We start from the raw sequence: 14604 nt of genomic DNA, 5'->3' as shown, positions 1-14604 counted from the left end.
TTGCACTTAAAGCAAAATGCATTTATTGATTTGGGACACACATCAATGACAAAAGGTCATTTCTCATTGACATCTCCCCAAACATTTGTCCTTCCCTCCTCGATTTGGTTCTCTCCGACTCCTGACAGGATCTCTGGTGGGAGACGCTGAAATGTAAGCAGAGGAGCACGGACCAAGGGCAGAAGAGTTTGCAAATAAATGAGATTTAACCGAAATAATGTTGTATGCTGTCTGTGTTGCTGCCGGTAATGTTAATTTTTAAAATTGATTCTATGCTAATTTCCGAAAGGCCAACTTTCATGAAATTACTCTGTAGCCCCAACAATTTTTCGACTAACTAGCCAGGGCTGTGAGGCCCTTTTTAGTTGCAGATCTAATTCTTTGCATAATGAATCACTTGAGGGCCTGAACATGCACCAAAAAACAAAACAAAATTTTGCACACACATCGGGCATGAGGAGCATTTTAACGTTCTCATGCACAATGACAAAAAAAAAAAGGAGCCGCGACAGTGCTTTGACAAAACCCTATCACGTACGTTCGACCAAGGCAGAGATCTCCGTCTATGAGGTTACACTTTACATGTTAGCATTAAGCTAGCTGACTTTTGTTTACCTACATTTCATTTCATTGTTTGAACATTTTGGTGTATTTCTCGTCTTTTCACCTTTTGCGGGTGGGTCTGGAATCTATGCCTTGTGATAAATGGAGGTTTACCGTAGCGTTGTGTTCAGCAAAACAGGACAAAATTCAAGGATTTTTGTGGCTAAATTGAGATGAGATTATCATGATTTCGGGACATACAGACATGGAAAAATTGAGGAGCAAAACTATCATCTTTTGCCAACAGCCCTTTCGTTTTTTCCAGCGCTGTCTACTTTTGGTGTCATTTGTGTTTGCTGGTGTGCGATGAGATTCCTTGGCTCCCAAAAAGTTGGGCATCACTGGTTTATATACATTAATATAATGTAGAGTTGCCAGAGTTTAAAAAATAAAATGAAACCAGTTTGCATAAATGAATGAAGTACCCAAGTTAATGGGTGTCCCACCTCCTTGTCAAAATAAGACATTTCTCAAGGATTTGGCTAAGTTTCAAGAATCCCAAGTCCACGTGTGCGGGTGGTGTGAAAAGTACGTTTGCTCCGGAAAGACGGCGGCGTGCGTGTCCCGTAAACTGTTGGATTTCTTCATCTGCAAACGTTGGCTGGCAATCATTTTCTCCAGCTGGACCATCTCCTGCTTCTGGGTGGCTATGCAGCGCTTGATGTTGACGAGGGGCGCGCCGTCCGACACGCTGCTGTTCCTCTCTTCCGTCTCCTGCTTCACCCGCTTCAGCTCGTCGTCCATCTCGGCCAGGATGCGCGCTTTCTCCGTCAGTCCCTCACTGGCTTGCCGGTACTGTTCCTTGACCTGGCCCAGTTGAGCCTGAGCGTTGCGGTACTCCTGGATCAAGTGCTCCAGCTGGTTGTTGATGTACTTCTCGCGACTGCGGACCTTCTCCAAGGTCTTCCCGATGTCCTCCTGTAGCCTCTCCAGATAGCCTTTGGCCTCTTTGAACGAGGACGAGATGCCGTCCCGGTGCCGGTGCATCTGCTCCACGTGGATCCTCCAGTCCTTGTTGTCGTTCTTGACGGTGACTTTGAGCTGCGGGAGTACGCGCTCCACTTCCAGGTACCATTCCGCCGCGTCCACCATGGACTGCAGGATCTCCGTGTTGACGCAGGACATCTTGGCTTCGGGGTGAGCGCTTCGTAATTTCAAGGCCTCCAGGTCCAGAGCATGCTCCTCGTCGTCGTCCAGCTCCTCCATCACCTCCTCCTCGACATGAAGCTCGATGTCTTCCTCCACCGCAAACGGTTCTTCCGAGTCTTCTCTTGCGTACTTCGGACTCCTGAAAGAGAAGCCCCTCTTCTTAAGCGCCTCCTCGGCTAGCCTGTCCAACACGAAGCACACGTACTCGCCCGAACCCGACAGGAGTTTGGAGGGCGGGAAGTCCACACGGACGCCAAACGCTCGCAGTTCGGCGAGAATGTCCGACATGGTGGCGCTGGGTTCGCCGTACTCCACACGCTCGTCGAACGGCCTCCCCGCCGCATTGATGAGCCACGCCGCGATGATGGTGAACATGTAGAACTGCTCCCCCGGGTTGGACTCCAGGTAGGGACTGGACACAAAATAATGCCTGGTCAAGTTCCTCATGTTGTGTTTGGCCAGGACTTCGTCTTGGTAGTTTAAAATGTGCAGCTTGTCCAGCAAACGCTCCATGGCCACAAAGGCCTGGTAGGCTGCTCCGGGCCCGCGGTCATCCTCGTCACCGCGGCGGTGGTGTGCCATGTGTGCACCCGGCGCACAACGGATCCGCTTGGCTGATGTTGATCGAAGAGAAGAGAAAAGGCCTGTCATCTCTGTTAGCGAAGCGGCAAGCCGTCGCCTTGTTGCGATGTTTACAGAGCGGTTGTCATCTCTGTGGAGAGGTGCGCCGCCGCACCGCGGTGATGTCATCAAAGTGGTTGTCGTCTCTGTTGAGAAGTGTTGTGTGGGCTGCTGTTTATGATGTCACAGCGCTTGTTCGCTGGACTTGCAGCAGTTGAGTGGCGGGAAGGGAAGTAATCCAGACGGTGTTAGCTAGCAGCCTTGCTATCGCGCCCGCCAAGTATTTTAAGTGATTGTTTTTGCGCTTTTAGCGTACACAGTTCATTTCCGTTAGTCGTTTTGCTAGCTGACTCGATTACTGACCCAAACTTTATTAGACCAGATGAGTGGATATAATTCATTTGCATTTTCTAGAGGTCACAGTCGGTGAGAGCTTCCCCCCCAACCAAGTGTACTTGAGGCCCTCGGCCACTCAAGAGGAGAAAAGCAGCAGACGTGCGTGTTATTGGGAGTAATTTATTCCAGGAGGAGTGCTCTGTGCTTCCTGATGAGGACATTCGGATCATTTTAATAGCAAAAAAAAAAAAAAGAAAGAAATCAAACCGCACAAATCAGAAAGAAGGGAAAACAAGTGCGGAATCTGTGCTTGGAAGTTAGGCAGGGCCGTCACGTGTCTACCCTTCCTGGAATTCCCATGTGGTTCCTTGACACACGGGCCAATGACAAAAGACTAAAAAAAACAAAAAACAAAGGGCAAGCAGAAAAATCTGTACAAAAACATGAAACCGAGTCAACTCTGCTATCGAAAGCCTCGGGACACACATTTCTCAACACATCAATTAGGAATTTGAATTTCTTGTACAAAGTGTTTGCGGAGGCGCGGAAGCGATCCAGTTCTTTCCATTTTCATTTCCTGGAGGCGTCCCAATACATTTGACCAGAGAGTCTTCACACCGATAGTGCAGCCACACACAGTGGAGAATTTTCCAAAAAAGTGTCTACAGAGAGAGATGAGTGTATCAAAAATATCCATAATTCATTGTATTTGCTGCAATTGTATCAAAACGGGATGACATTATTCCCAGTCCGTCCCGGATATAAACATTACGGAGTGGAAAATAAAATGCATGTCAAAAAAGGAAGTGCTTATTCCCAACTCGTAAAGGCGGTGGCGGCCCTCGTCTCCTGGACCGAACACGGTCAGAAGCACTGACTTAAATCTAGAACCTCTCAATTCTCATATTTGCTTCATAAAAATTGCTTGAACTTCTTCCCAGCGGTGAATTGTCATCATCTGGCGGCGTTTCTCTTGGTGGTACTTTTTTTTTTTCCAGTAAATGGAAGTGTCCAATTTCAGTTTCTATGTGGTGTGCTGTCAATCTAATCCTGACCGGGGGCCTTCAGACTCAACCGGACTGTTTCTTGAGCCAATCACATTTCCCACAATCCCGGAATTTTTACATCTTTTGATTGGTCGGCCAGCGCAAAGCTAATCATCTGTTGTCATCTGCACACGTCACCACATTTGATAATCGGCATCTTTTATACGTCACGTCATTTTCACCGCTGCTTATCCTGCACAGAATCGCCAAGGGGGTTGCTGGAACCCATCCCAGCTGAATTTGAGCCAAAGGCGGACGAGACCTTGAACTGGTCACCATCCAGGGTGCCTGTATTTAATATTTTTTTCTTTTTGTCTAATTATCAAATTCAATATTAGAGAAATCCAGATGTTGCCCGTGGCAGCATTACGGGGCTAGTTTGTGAAGGCTTCTATAATTATGAGGCCAAGGTCCGCCACTGCAAAAAAGGTCACTTCAAAAAAAAAAAAAAACAACAAAAAACACAAAAACAACAACACAGTTCCTGTGTTAAACACCCAAGTGAAACAAAGTGAACATTTAGATTTACACATTTACATCAACCCTTTCCCACTGCGTGCTAGGCCTAATATAGGCTGATAGAGTTAAAAAAAAAAAAAAAAAGTACACCTTCCCTCCATGTCGCCGACTTTCATCTGTTAATCAAGGGGGGGGATGGTTGTGGTGGTGGTTATGGTGAGAAGCGTGGAATTTAGGGCTGACACCCTTCGGAAGAGGGTCTCCATGGAACCGGGATCCCACCAAGCTTCGGGATATGTGTGTGTTTAAGAGGAGGTGGATTGAAAGCGGCGTGAAATCCCTGTGTTCGTGAGAGCCGTCGCCATGGCAGCAATCAGCTGCTCAGGTAACTGCGGAGTTCTCTGGAGTTGACACCCAGCACCACGCCTGAATGGTTACCTAGCAACAAGAGCAAGGGGTACAGGAAATGATAAAAGCGAATGTATTACTACGTATACAAAGGGCTTGCTGACTACTCGATGGAGGAATCAAAATAATCCAATTTATTAGTACTTTTTTTTTTTTTAAGGCAGCTTCAGTCGTTCAAAGCGCGTCCTCGCTGATGTGCACCGCTCCTAACAACAACCAAGCTGCATACAGAGCTGTGGCTATTCTTCTAAAGAGCAACTATTGACTATTTCCTGCTCAGAAACAGACATGAGTGGGATCATTTTCACGTTTTATTTGCCTCGCTTACCATTTTGAAGACTCATTTTAGAATGTGAAATTCTTATGAACATTTAAAAATCATGTTTACAGTGAAGCCCTGAACCCTGCCACAAATAGCAAATTCCGCAAGTAATCGACATCCCACCCAAAAAAAAAAAGGGGTCGAATTACTGATAGATACCACAATATGGCAGCAAAGCACAATTTTTTTCTAAATGAAACTCCTCATCTCACCTCAATATGGTTGCTTGACACAAAGATGTCACAAGATAGTGCCAACATAACACTTATTGCGAGCAAATTGGTGAATTCGGGAATGGGGTTCACTTGTTTTCACATTCTCTTGATGGAATTTAAAAAAAAAAAAAGTAGAAGTTGAGGCAACGTAATGCTCTAGCAAAACTTGTTTGAAAGATCTCATTTTCTTTGTAAGCAAAGGGAAAAATGTTGAAATGATAAAAATCACAAAATGGATTTTTGTGACAATTTTATTTTGGGTCCATATCACGGAGCCCTACAAACACGCAACTTAGAATTTGTGCACAACTCACTTCTAAATGACTTTAAATGTCGTTACAATTGGAAAACCAAAATTTACAACCATGTTCTAAAGGCAAAATTTGATTATTAATGACTGGCAGCCCCGTTAAAAAATTGAATTTATTGAACTTCGATAGCCGTCAAAGTAAATGTGTTGACGTCAAAACTTTGTCAGATTGTCAGTCACAAGAATGTAAAAAAAAACAACAAATACCTTGGCGTGTCTTTGAGTGGCGCGGTATTTAGTAGCAGTGGTTAGTGGTGGTCCGTATGAGGGAGCGGAAGGTGGGGCTGGCTCCCGCGTTACCTAGCGTCTGCGAGTCCAGGTCGTCGTCGATGAACTCCTCGCCCTGGATGATGTGCTGTGTGTCTTCACTGTGATTGACAGGACTGGTCATCTCCTGCTCCTTTTCGTTGTGCATCTGGGCGTAGACGCTGCGGCTGCCTGGCAGCTTCCTGAAAAACAGCGGGGGATAGACCTCCTCAGTCCTGAGCCAAGGACTGCAGGATTTTTTTTTGGGGGGGGGGGGATTGGGGCAAGGGGTTGTAAGAGGGGGGGCTCCGATTTATTTACTTTAAATATTTTTGGTTTCATTCATGTGACTTTTTGGTGCGAGGGCTGCGAGCAAGGAAGTGCTGCTGGTGCGTGAAAACGAGGCATGCACTCAAACAATGTACATACAGTGTCATCATTTGCGCCCCGCGGACGCAACAACAAGGCGCTCTAAAGAAGCCATGCCAGCGCAAAACCCCTGTTCATATGCTTGCTGTCAAGTCAGACTTTAAAAAAAACAAAAATCCATATTCCACCCCTTCTTGCTTTCTCTGGGGAACATGTGCACACTCAAGGCCAACAACAAGGCACTCTAAAGTGGTCTGTAGTTTGAATGGATGATGTAATCTTGGAGTGCTAGCATCGCTAGTTTCAAGTAAGCACAAATCACAGTCAGAACATTGGACTCTTTTACAAGACTTTAGTATTTGTTTAACCTTACAATAGAGAGAAAATCTGCAAAGTTCCCTTTTTTTTGGGGCGGGGGGTGCAAATGTAATGACATCCTTGTCTTAAGTTCTAATGTGTAAAAAATAAATCTCCAGACATTAGCCAATTTTAAAAAGAGGTCATGCCTGAATCATTTTCATCGTTTGATGACACACACACGCAGAGGTGGCCCACACACGCCTCCGAGCAAAATTAGATTTCAGATTTTTTTTGTGTTTTATTTTTATTTTTATGTCGCTCTGTTCGTTCATCGTACTCCAGGCTCGGGCCTGGGCAAGCTCTGCGGCGACCGAGTGCATGATACCCACCTCTTGAACTTGTAGAGAATGAAGGAGGCCGTGGCCGCGACGCTGATGAGGAAAATGACGGCGACGGCCCAGACGCCAGGACCGCCGGCAGCTCCGTGACCTGCGGCCATGACAAAATTTAAGAGGCTTGACAAAAACCTCGGACCTTGAAACATTTCAAAAGAGAAGTTGCAGGAGACGCTTAGGTACCATCCATGAAACAATCGAGAAAGTAGCGGCAAAGACTCTCCAAATGCACGTGAATGCTTAGAGAAGCTGAATGGTCGCATCAAGCGCGATTTGCTTCGCATTGAGCGTAGCGAACTTTCCTCAGGCAAATCTGCGGGCTTTTCTGAAAGAGACAACTTGTCACTCTTTGTTTGACGTTTCAACTGACAGTCGACTTCAACTGAGAGTGGCATTAAATAACCCGTCGCCACGGTTTGGAACAATTGTTTACTCTCTGCTCTCCGCTCGGAAGCAATACGACTTGCAAATAACCAACGGCGTCTCTCAGCATTCATGCGATGGGAGCAAAGGGCGATCCGAGGGCTTGTTGGGAAACCAGAGGAGAAGAGGAAGGGGGAAAAAAAAAAGGTGAAAACGGAAGCTCTCCGAACGGAAAGCGGCAGGAGAAAGACTGACCAACGCACCACTTTCTGTTGCTGTGGCCTCAACAGCATTTCGAGCTAGTCCTTCGGGAGATAAACCAATAATCGGCCATTAAAACAAAAGCCGCCGAGTTTTCCACCAGGATCGGAGGTGTAAGCCCAGTCAGTACCTGCGTTTGGGTCCGCCGGCAGCACCAGGACCTGGAGACCTCCTCGCACCACAAAGCTGACGTTGTGGTCTTTGAAAGCTTGCATGATGGCTGGAATACGCTGTGGACGCACAACGTTTAAAACTTTTTTCAAGAGGTTGAAAAACCATAACGCAGTGACCGCAACAGTTAAATGCAACCAAACTGCACTTAAGCGGAGAATCTTGAGCGCAGACTTAAAAGCGCAAAGGTGCGGACGTTCACCTTATCCTGAAACGCGCTTCTTTTCGCTGGCGTCCGCTTCGTCGGGAGGACGTACAGGTCGGCGGCGGTGGGCAGGCCCGCCTTCACCACGGTAACCAGGGACTCCTGCGGAACACCTGTCACCTGAGGGGACAAACACGCAAAAAGGAAAAAATAAATACATCAATCCTACCTTTTAGAACAGCGATTGCCCACCCACCAAAGTGATTGACCAACAACAAAGCGCAAATCTTTGACGAGGAATAAAATATCGCTTGTTTTAGAATGTTCAATAAAGGCAAATCTCACATTCACGTGCTGTGTGGCTTTAAGGGGCGTGGCCTAGTCTGTGACATGAGGAGCTCTGACATACCAAATGATGAGTTCAGTGTGGGTTTTGCCTCCATGCTCCTTGTGAGTGTATTCATTTTGTATTAGCGTGTTTGCCAGTTTGTCGTGTTCAATTCATAAAGCAAGTTCCCATTGTGAGATTCTTCTCAGTTTTTCTCTCTTTTGCAACGTTAAATGAGGACTAAAGGATAAAGTATTGTAAAGGTTCTGTCTGTAATTCAGATTTGTATTGCTCTAAGCAATAAAGGGACAAAAAAACAAATTCTTTTGATATTTTTGAATTAATCGTTTAATTTGCATTGTCTTCGAAAACTCCATATTAGTCAGGCCCTATTTCAAGGGCCCAAATGATTAATTTGATCGACATTGGCTCTTAAAAAAAAGAAAAAAAATCCAGAAAAATTGGTTGATTTTTTTAACACAAATGAACACAATCCAGGAAATGTAAAAAATATTGATATTATATAATATAATATAATATATCAATATTTTTGATATTCAACCTTTGAATATCAATGTCCTTTGCGTTTTCTCTTTTGTTTGAGAAAACGCAAAGGACGTTTTCTCAAACAGTCAAATATTCTGCCAATAATTCATATTTTTATTGTGGTCACCATGAAGGAACCCCAGAAAGTTTTTTTTTTAAATTTATTGTCTGATTGATGGGGTATAGAAATTTTAATCTGCCAAATATCGAAATCGGGCAAAAAAAATTCCAACTGGGCGCAGCCAATTGGAATTTTGTCATGTGTCCTTTACCTTGGCCAGTATCTTGGTGATGACCTGACCCACGTCCTCCCGCCACTCGGGAATGTTGGGATTGAAGCGGTCCAGGTGCCTGCTAAAGCTCAGCGGGATGACGTGGAAGTTTTCTGCCAGGGTACGACACACATTTGGACCAAAATCTTTCTTGGGGGTGAACATGGCGGAAGAGGGAGAAGGCCTTATACCATAGACGCGAACCCTTCTGGTATCCTGCACCATAGACCTCCCGTTGGAGGCTTGGACGCTCACCGAAATCTCGCCCTCCTCTGGGAAGCTGGTCAGCACGCTGTTGTGCAGGGTCAACGTTGGCTGCACGGCAGTCGCGGGTGACGTTAGCCAGCCCGAAACGTTCCGGATTTCCTCCGAGGAGCATTTACCTGCAGGTTGTTTCCGATCCACCAGTGGAAGACGGTCAGGTTGGCCTCGGCGGGAAGGACGACGGCCGTCAGGTTGACCTGGTGGTTTCTCCCGGCGATGGGCGTCACTTCCAGGTGCACTTCTTGCAGAGGTGCTGCACGCGGGACAATTACATTGAGTGCTGAAACGCCAACGCGTCTCAACCGTCCCGTCATCCTTACGACCGTAATGTAACCCTGCGCCACTAGAGGACGCCAGAGTACTTTGTTTCCAACCAAGCATTATCCTGACCTGTGACCTGGATGTACATGCTGGCCTCGTCGTGACCCGCCGTGTTCTCGGCCTGCACGGAAACTTTGTAGACGCCCGGCTTCTCGTAGCGGTGCTGGATGGGCTCATCCGTCACCGTCAGGTTCCGGTAAATGGCCCGAAAGCCGTCGCCCAGGTCCACCTGGTACTTGGTGCTGCTCGTGTCGCCCTGGGTGAGCAGCATGGGAATAGGGGTAGAAAAACGGAGTCACATTTAATCCTCTTTTTCTTTTCTTTTTTTTTTAATTACTAAACATCTACAGAACCCGAGCACTCCTTAAGTTGGCTTTTTTTCCCCACTCTTGATGATCAATTTACAGATCAAATGTCACAAAAAAAAAAGTTTTTCCGGGGTACGGTTTTGTTGTAATTGTTGAAGCATTTGGTTTCATTACAGACATATTTGAAATATGTGGAATTGTGCTCTGAGCTTGTCTCTCAACTTAAACGCAACCCTGTCACAAAACCTTTTGAGCCCTATTGCGCGAGAGGAAAAAAGGACGCTATACATGGCGGGTATCCCTAACAAATTTTAATGTTATTTTTCAGTTTTTTTCAAAATATTTATCTGATCAGAAAAAAGACATACAGGATCAATCAAAGTTTTTTTTTATTTTAAATTTTGGAGCGATGCAAGGTTGCTCGGCTAAACATAAAAATTGGGTGGAAAGAAAAGCGGCTCCCACTACCTCCTCCTGGTGAACGATGAATGTGACGTCATCACCAGGGGCCACAGCCAGCATCTGCCCTTTGATGCCGACTTGCAGTCCTTTAGGGGGCAGCAGAGGGCAGTTACTTTGTTTGGCACTCTGCGCTTTGTTCAGGCCCCCCTCGCACACATTTGACACCACCTTGCGGTACCTGGAAAAAAGGGGAGAATGGTCCATCAGTCCCAGCAGTTTCTTTTCCTCATCTGCACACTGACGTTAGATTTTATTTTATTTTTTGGGCCAATCACATTTCAACCTCTATGCCAGGGGGTGCCCAAGTTTGGTTCCCCGTGAGTCCTGATCCAGCCTGTTTTAGACGTCTCCCTCCTCTAACGCACCCGACTCAATTGATTGTTATCAGGCTTTTGCAAAAATTGCTGATGAGCAACTTGAATCAGATGTGTTTGAGGAAGCCATCTAAAACGGGCTGTATAGGGGTTCTCGAGGACTGGACTTGGGGCACCTCTAACTCTGTGCCAAGCTAATCTGCCGGGGGGCTTCAGAACCAGTCATGCTGGCCTATGTAACTTCAATGATATGAGCCATGGGACTTTCAAATTTGTCCTCGCAGGGCCAGCTGGCCCGCCGTCGCGTCAGTATTTTATTTCACCCTCGAATTGGTTGTTTGGCACAAGTCATGTTCAACGACCACGTATTTTGTTTTCATTTTTCGTATTTGTTTTTGTCACGATATTCGATAAATTGTGATTGTGAACCTTTCCATATTGGGGTGTTTGTTGCATCTTCTCATTTCTCTAATTGCAGCATGTAGCAGGAAATGGATTCGGTGCGATGTGATCGTGGAGTGGTCAAAGACAAAACAAAGGCAATGCATTCCATGCTGTTGCACAGACCCCGTGCTGGACTCGAAGGTTCGCCCCGGCTGGCAGTCTTCCGGCGGCGAGTCCGGATGGTGCCAAAAGTCAGCAAAGCATCGTCCGCTTTCTGCGAGGGATCGCTCGAAACCGTAGTCGCTGTATGCCAAGAAAAGTGACAAAAAAATGAAGCCTTTTGTCCTCACGGCTCTTTCCGATCTTTACGGGCTCACCAGTTGAAGTCCTGTTCGGTGCACTGGCAGGCTTTCCTCCCGAGAGCCGAAGTGTAGCTTTTTCCTTTGACGCAAAACGCGGTGTCTTTCCTCCTCCGGAAAGTCTGCTCCTGACCCATGATGCACTTTTTGCCCTAACAGGAAACGATGCCATGTAAGCAGGTGTTTCGTTCGCTCAAGATTTGGGCCACCCTTGTGTGTGTGTGTGTGTGTTACCTGCAGGTCGGTGAGCTGCCAGGACTCATAGTCGGCCTCCGCACACTGGCGAGGGAATGACTGCCGAAAGTCCACTTTGACCAGTTCCCAGTCGGACCTGTAGCTGATGTGGCCGAAGACGCTGCGCCCAAACAAGCACAAAGGCCGCTTTCAAAAATGTCTGACGTTTGTATTCCGTGGCCTGCCGTGACATTTTGCTCAAGTAAAATATATGGCTTGGCAACACTGCTCCAATTCATATCGGACAACCTCCACATCTCGTCACCATTACGCGCGTGCGTACGTGCGCGCGGTGGAAAATCCCAGAAGTAAAAGTGAGTCTTTGTGAGTCGATCTGTGACCTTCCCGGCGCATTATAGCCGAGGGGCCTTATCCAACCTTATCTGCCGTTGGAGCGAGAAGAGATGTGACAGGTTGCACTCCAGCTCACTTGCTGATGACAGAGATTGGGAAGAGCGAGCCGACGTGAGGACTTTCCACTCTGGTGGGCGGTCATCAGCAACATTTGTGGCCAAAAAGCACCTTTCATAAAGATCCCCATCTCCTATTCTGTGTTACATAATATTACAGCGGGCCATTTTACCAAAACATGATTTTGTTTTTTCATGTTAAGAAAAGGCAAAAAAAAAAAAATATTCTGGGCCAAATCGCAGCTGTATTTACCCCCTTAACCCAGGAGAACCCACAGTATCAAATATGGCCCCTATAAATTCTGCTACTCAAATGCTACCCTTAAATCCCAAAGGGTCAAATTTGGCCCTAATCCTAAATTAGGATTAAAGCATTGAATATTTGAAAAAAACATATATTTCGATGTTCAGTGAACATACTGTATAGCAGTCATTTAATGTATAATTCAGCATTTTCCAAAGAAGAAAAGCGTTCTTGGGTTTTCCAGGGTTAATGTGATCTACTGATGGGTCGAGCGGTACTTGGCGGGTTCGTGTAAAGTGTTCAAATGGGCCCTACCTCCCAATCGGAAAGAAACCTTGAGAGGTTCGATGGGACAAAGGCTTCGTTGGAGGAACAATAGCAAGAAATTGGATGCCATGCTCTCTGGCAGTTGGAGGCGGAATTGCGATTGTAGTGTGTGTGAGAGAGAGAGAGAGAGCGAGAGAGAGACTCCACGACGGTCACTCGTAACGAGCAATCGCAGTGAGGAGACAAAAGTGGAAAGCGATCATCTGGAGGTTCAAGGGAAAGGAGTCCAACTTCATTTTCCGCTCTGGATGATAATTAGTCATCAGTCTGAAGCGGCTGATCCATTATACATGGAGTGCCGACAACAAGACCCATAATATCCAAGCGGCCATTTTCTATCCAGCTTGTTCTTATTAGGTCACGGCTGAGCTGGAGCCCAGCCCGGCTGATTTTGTGTGAGAGGAGGGATACGATCATCCACACTCGCGCCCCCCCGCCCCCTCGCGCACCCCTGAGGACTATTTCGAGCGGTGGAAGGAAAACGAAGGTGGGATGCGCGCGATTGACTCACGTCATCACCAAGGTCTCGTCTCCCGGCTCGCTCAGGAGCCCGTCGACAAAGACGGATGTGCTGGTGAAGTTGTGGACCGTCCACGTGCGCCCCTCGTCGATACTGAACCTGTGCGGAGAGCAATTGTCGTAGTGAACACTAGGAGTTGAATTTCTTCCGTGACCACATTTGCGGTCAAAGTCACTTGTGAACAGTTTTTTTAGTAGGGAAAATAACATTCATTAATTTGCCGAACGGCTTTATCCTCACGAGGGTCGCGGGGGGTGCTGGAGCCTATTCCAGCTGTCCTCCGCAGGGAAAATAACACACAAATAAAAACATGGAATATAAAGCAAAGAACTAACCAGTTCTTGCAACTTTTTTTTTTTTTTTAGTTCCAATTCACTGGACATTGTGCTGTTCTTCCTGATGCGTGTACCTTGGCCACAAGAGGGCAGTATGTTACACAAATCTTTTTCAATTGAAATGAAATCTGAAAATATTTGCAATGTTTTTTGTTTTTTTTTAATAAGGAAAATGTTTACTTTGAAAAAAAACATCCATTCTTTGCTCATTATTATGATGAATCAAGAATGCTTACTTGAGTATCTTGAGCGGAATTGAGGTGTCCTTGATGGCCACGATCACCCCGCCGTGGTCGAGGTACAGAATGTGATGCTCCTCCTCAAAAACCTTGGGGGGGGGGGAGAGATTTAATGAGTCGGAAAATTGGTGAGCTCCAGTTTCAATAAGCAATGGTGGGAAGTAATAAAATAGCACATCTTAAAAAATAATAATATACCGTATTTTCACGACTATAAGGCGCCATTAAAAGTCTAAAATTTTCTCCAAAATGGACAGGACGCCTTATGATGCGGAGCGTCTTGTCTATGCGCTGAGTTCCAAAACCTGACTGACAGCCGACACGCTGTTTATATAGAGAAAAGGCGGAAGTGACTGTGGACAGGCATGCGGCAAAGAAGTCGGCCAATCAGTGAAGGGTGGGCGTGTATATATACATATATGGAGAGAAAGAGAGAGAAAAGGCAGACGTGAGTGACAGGCATGCGGGGAAGAAGTCCGCCAATGAGTGAAGGGTGGGCGTGTAAGTGGACGCTAAAGGGACGCTACAAGCAGGTACCAACACCTGTATAGAGTGTGGCTATGTGCATTGTTGCAAAACAACTTCGGTTTTGGTTTCTAAGAACCCCCGAAAATAAATTTTACAAAGAGACACGCCTACGAAGCTCAGTTCAAACTTCAAGCCATCGGTTATGCTTTTGGCATGCGTGCCCATCTCACAGCAGCGGTGAAAAAACAAATCAAGCAAATGAACTCTGAGCTTGCCGTTATTCCCGGAGGCTTGACTAAAGAAGTCCAACCGCTGGACATCGGCATCAACCGGGCGTTCAAAGTAAAGTTGCGAACGGCATGGGAACAATGAATGATCGATGGCAAACACAACTTTACAAAGAGTGAGAGGCAGCGCCGGGCGAGTTACGCCACAATTTGCGAATGGATTGTGGCTGCTTGGACGAACGTGTCTGCTTGCACTGTTGTTCGAGTTTCGGAAAAGCCGGCATCATTTCTGTGGAGCCACATGGCAATGAGAGTGACTGACA

General features: G+C 46.4%; 1 protein-coding gene, 1 long non-coding RNA gene and 1 pseudogene across 7 annotated transcripts in view; 1 reads left to right on the top strand and 2 right to left on the bottom strand.

The window, feature by feature from the left end:
- Positions 1–1092: 1092 nt before the first annotated feature.
- LOC147209374 (intraflagellar transport protein 57 homolog pseudogene) lies at positions 1093–2502 on the bottom strand (annotated as a pseudogene).
- A 371-nt stretch (positions 2503–2873) lies between these two features.
- Positions 2874–14604, bottom strand: part of sorcs2 (sortilin-related VPS10 domain containing receptor 2) — an 89721-nt gene continuing 77990 nt past the window's right edge. For 2 of the 6 annotated variants that reach the window (XM_086105223.1, XM_086105229.1), the window contains 16 exons: positions 13584–13675; positions 13004–13111; positions 11512–11632; positions 11296–11429; positions 11102–11221; positions 10227–10398; positions 9520–9706; positions 9249–9382; positions 9057–9180; positions 8866–8978; positions 7777–7899; positions 7534–7633; positions 7406–7447; positions 6774–6873; positions 5677–5963; positions 2874–4652 (listed from right to left, as the gene is read on the bottom strand). In XM_086105223.1, coding sequence (XP_085961349.1) covers positions 5705–5963; positions 6774–6873; positions 7406–7447; positions 7534–7633; positions 7777–7899; positions 8866–8978; positions 9057–9180; positions 9249–9382; positions 9520–9706; positions 10227–10398; positions 11102–11221; positions 11296–11429; positions 11512–11632; positions 13004–13111; positions 13584–13675 — 1929 coding nt within the window. In that variant the 3' untranslated portion in view covers positions 2874–4652; positions 5677–5704. The remainder of the gene's footprint in view (positions 4653–5676; positions 5964–6773; positions 6874–7405; positions 7448–7533; positions 7634–7776; positions 7900–8865; positions 8979–9056; positions 9181–9248; positions 9383–9519; positions 9707–10226; positions 10399–11101; positions 11222–11295; positions 11430–11511; positions 11633–13003; positions 13112–13583; positions 13676–14604) is intronic. The other 4 variants (XM_086105224.1, XM_086105227.1, XM_086105226.1 and 1 more) reach the window with 4 other exon arrangements.
- LOC147209373 (uncharacterized) lies at positions 9561–11734 on the top strand. The gene is made up of 2 exons (XR_015100220.1): positions 9561–9710; positions 11013–11734. It is a non-coding gene; the product is annotated as an uncharacterized LOC147209373 (long non-coding RNA).

The sequence above is a fragment of the Hippocampus guttulatus genome, chromosome 2 (genome assembly GCF_054856545.1).
Source record: "Hippocampus guttulatus isolate MCC_2025c chromosome 2, RoL_Hgut_1.0, whole genome shotgun sequence".
In the NCBI taxonomy this organism is placed as follows: Eukaryota; Metazoa; Chordata; class Actinopteri; order Syngnathiformes; family Syngnathidae; genus Hippocampus; species Hippocampus guttulatus.
The sequence above is the reverse complement of the archived record's forward strand: the minus strand, read 5'-3'. Positions and strand labels throughout refer to the sequence as shown.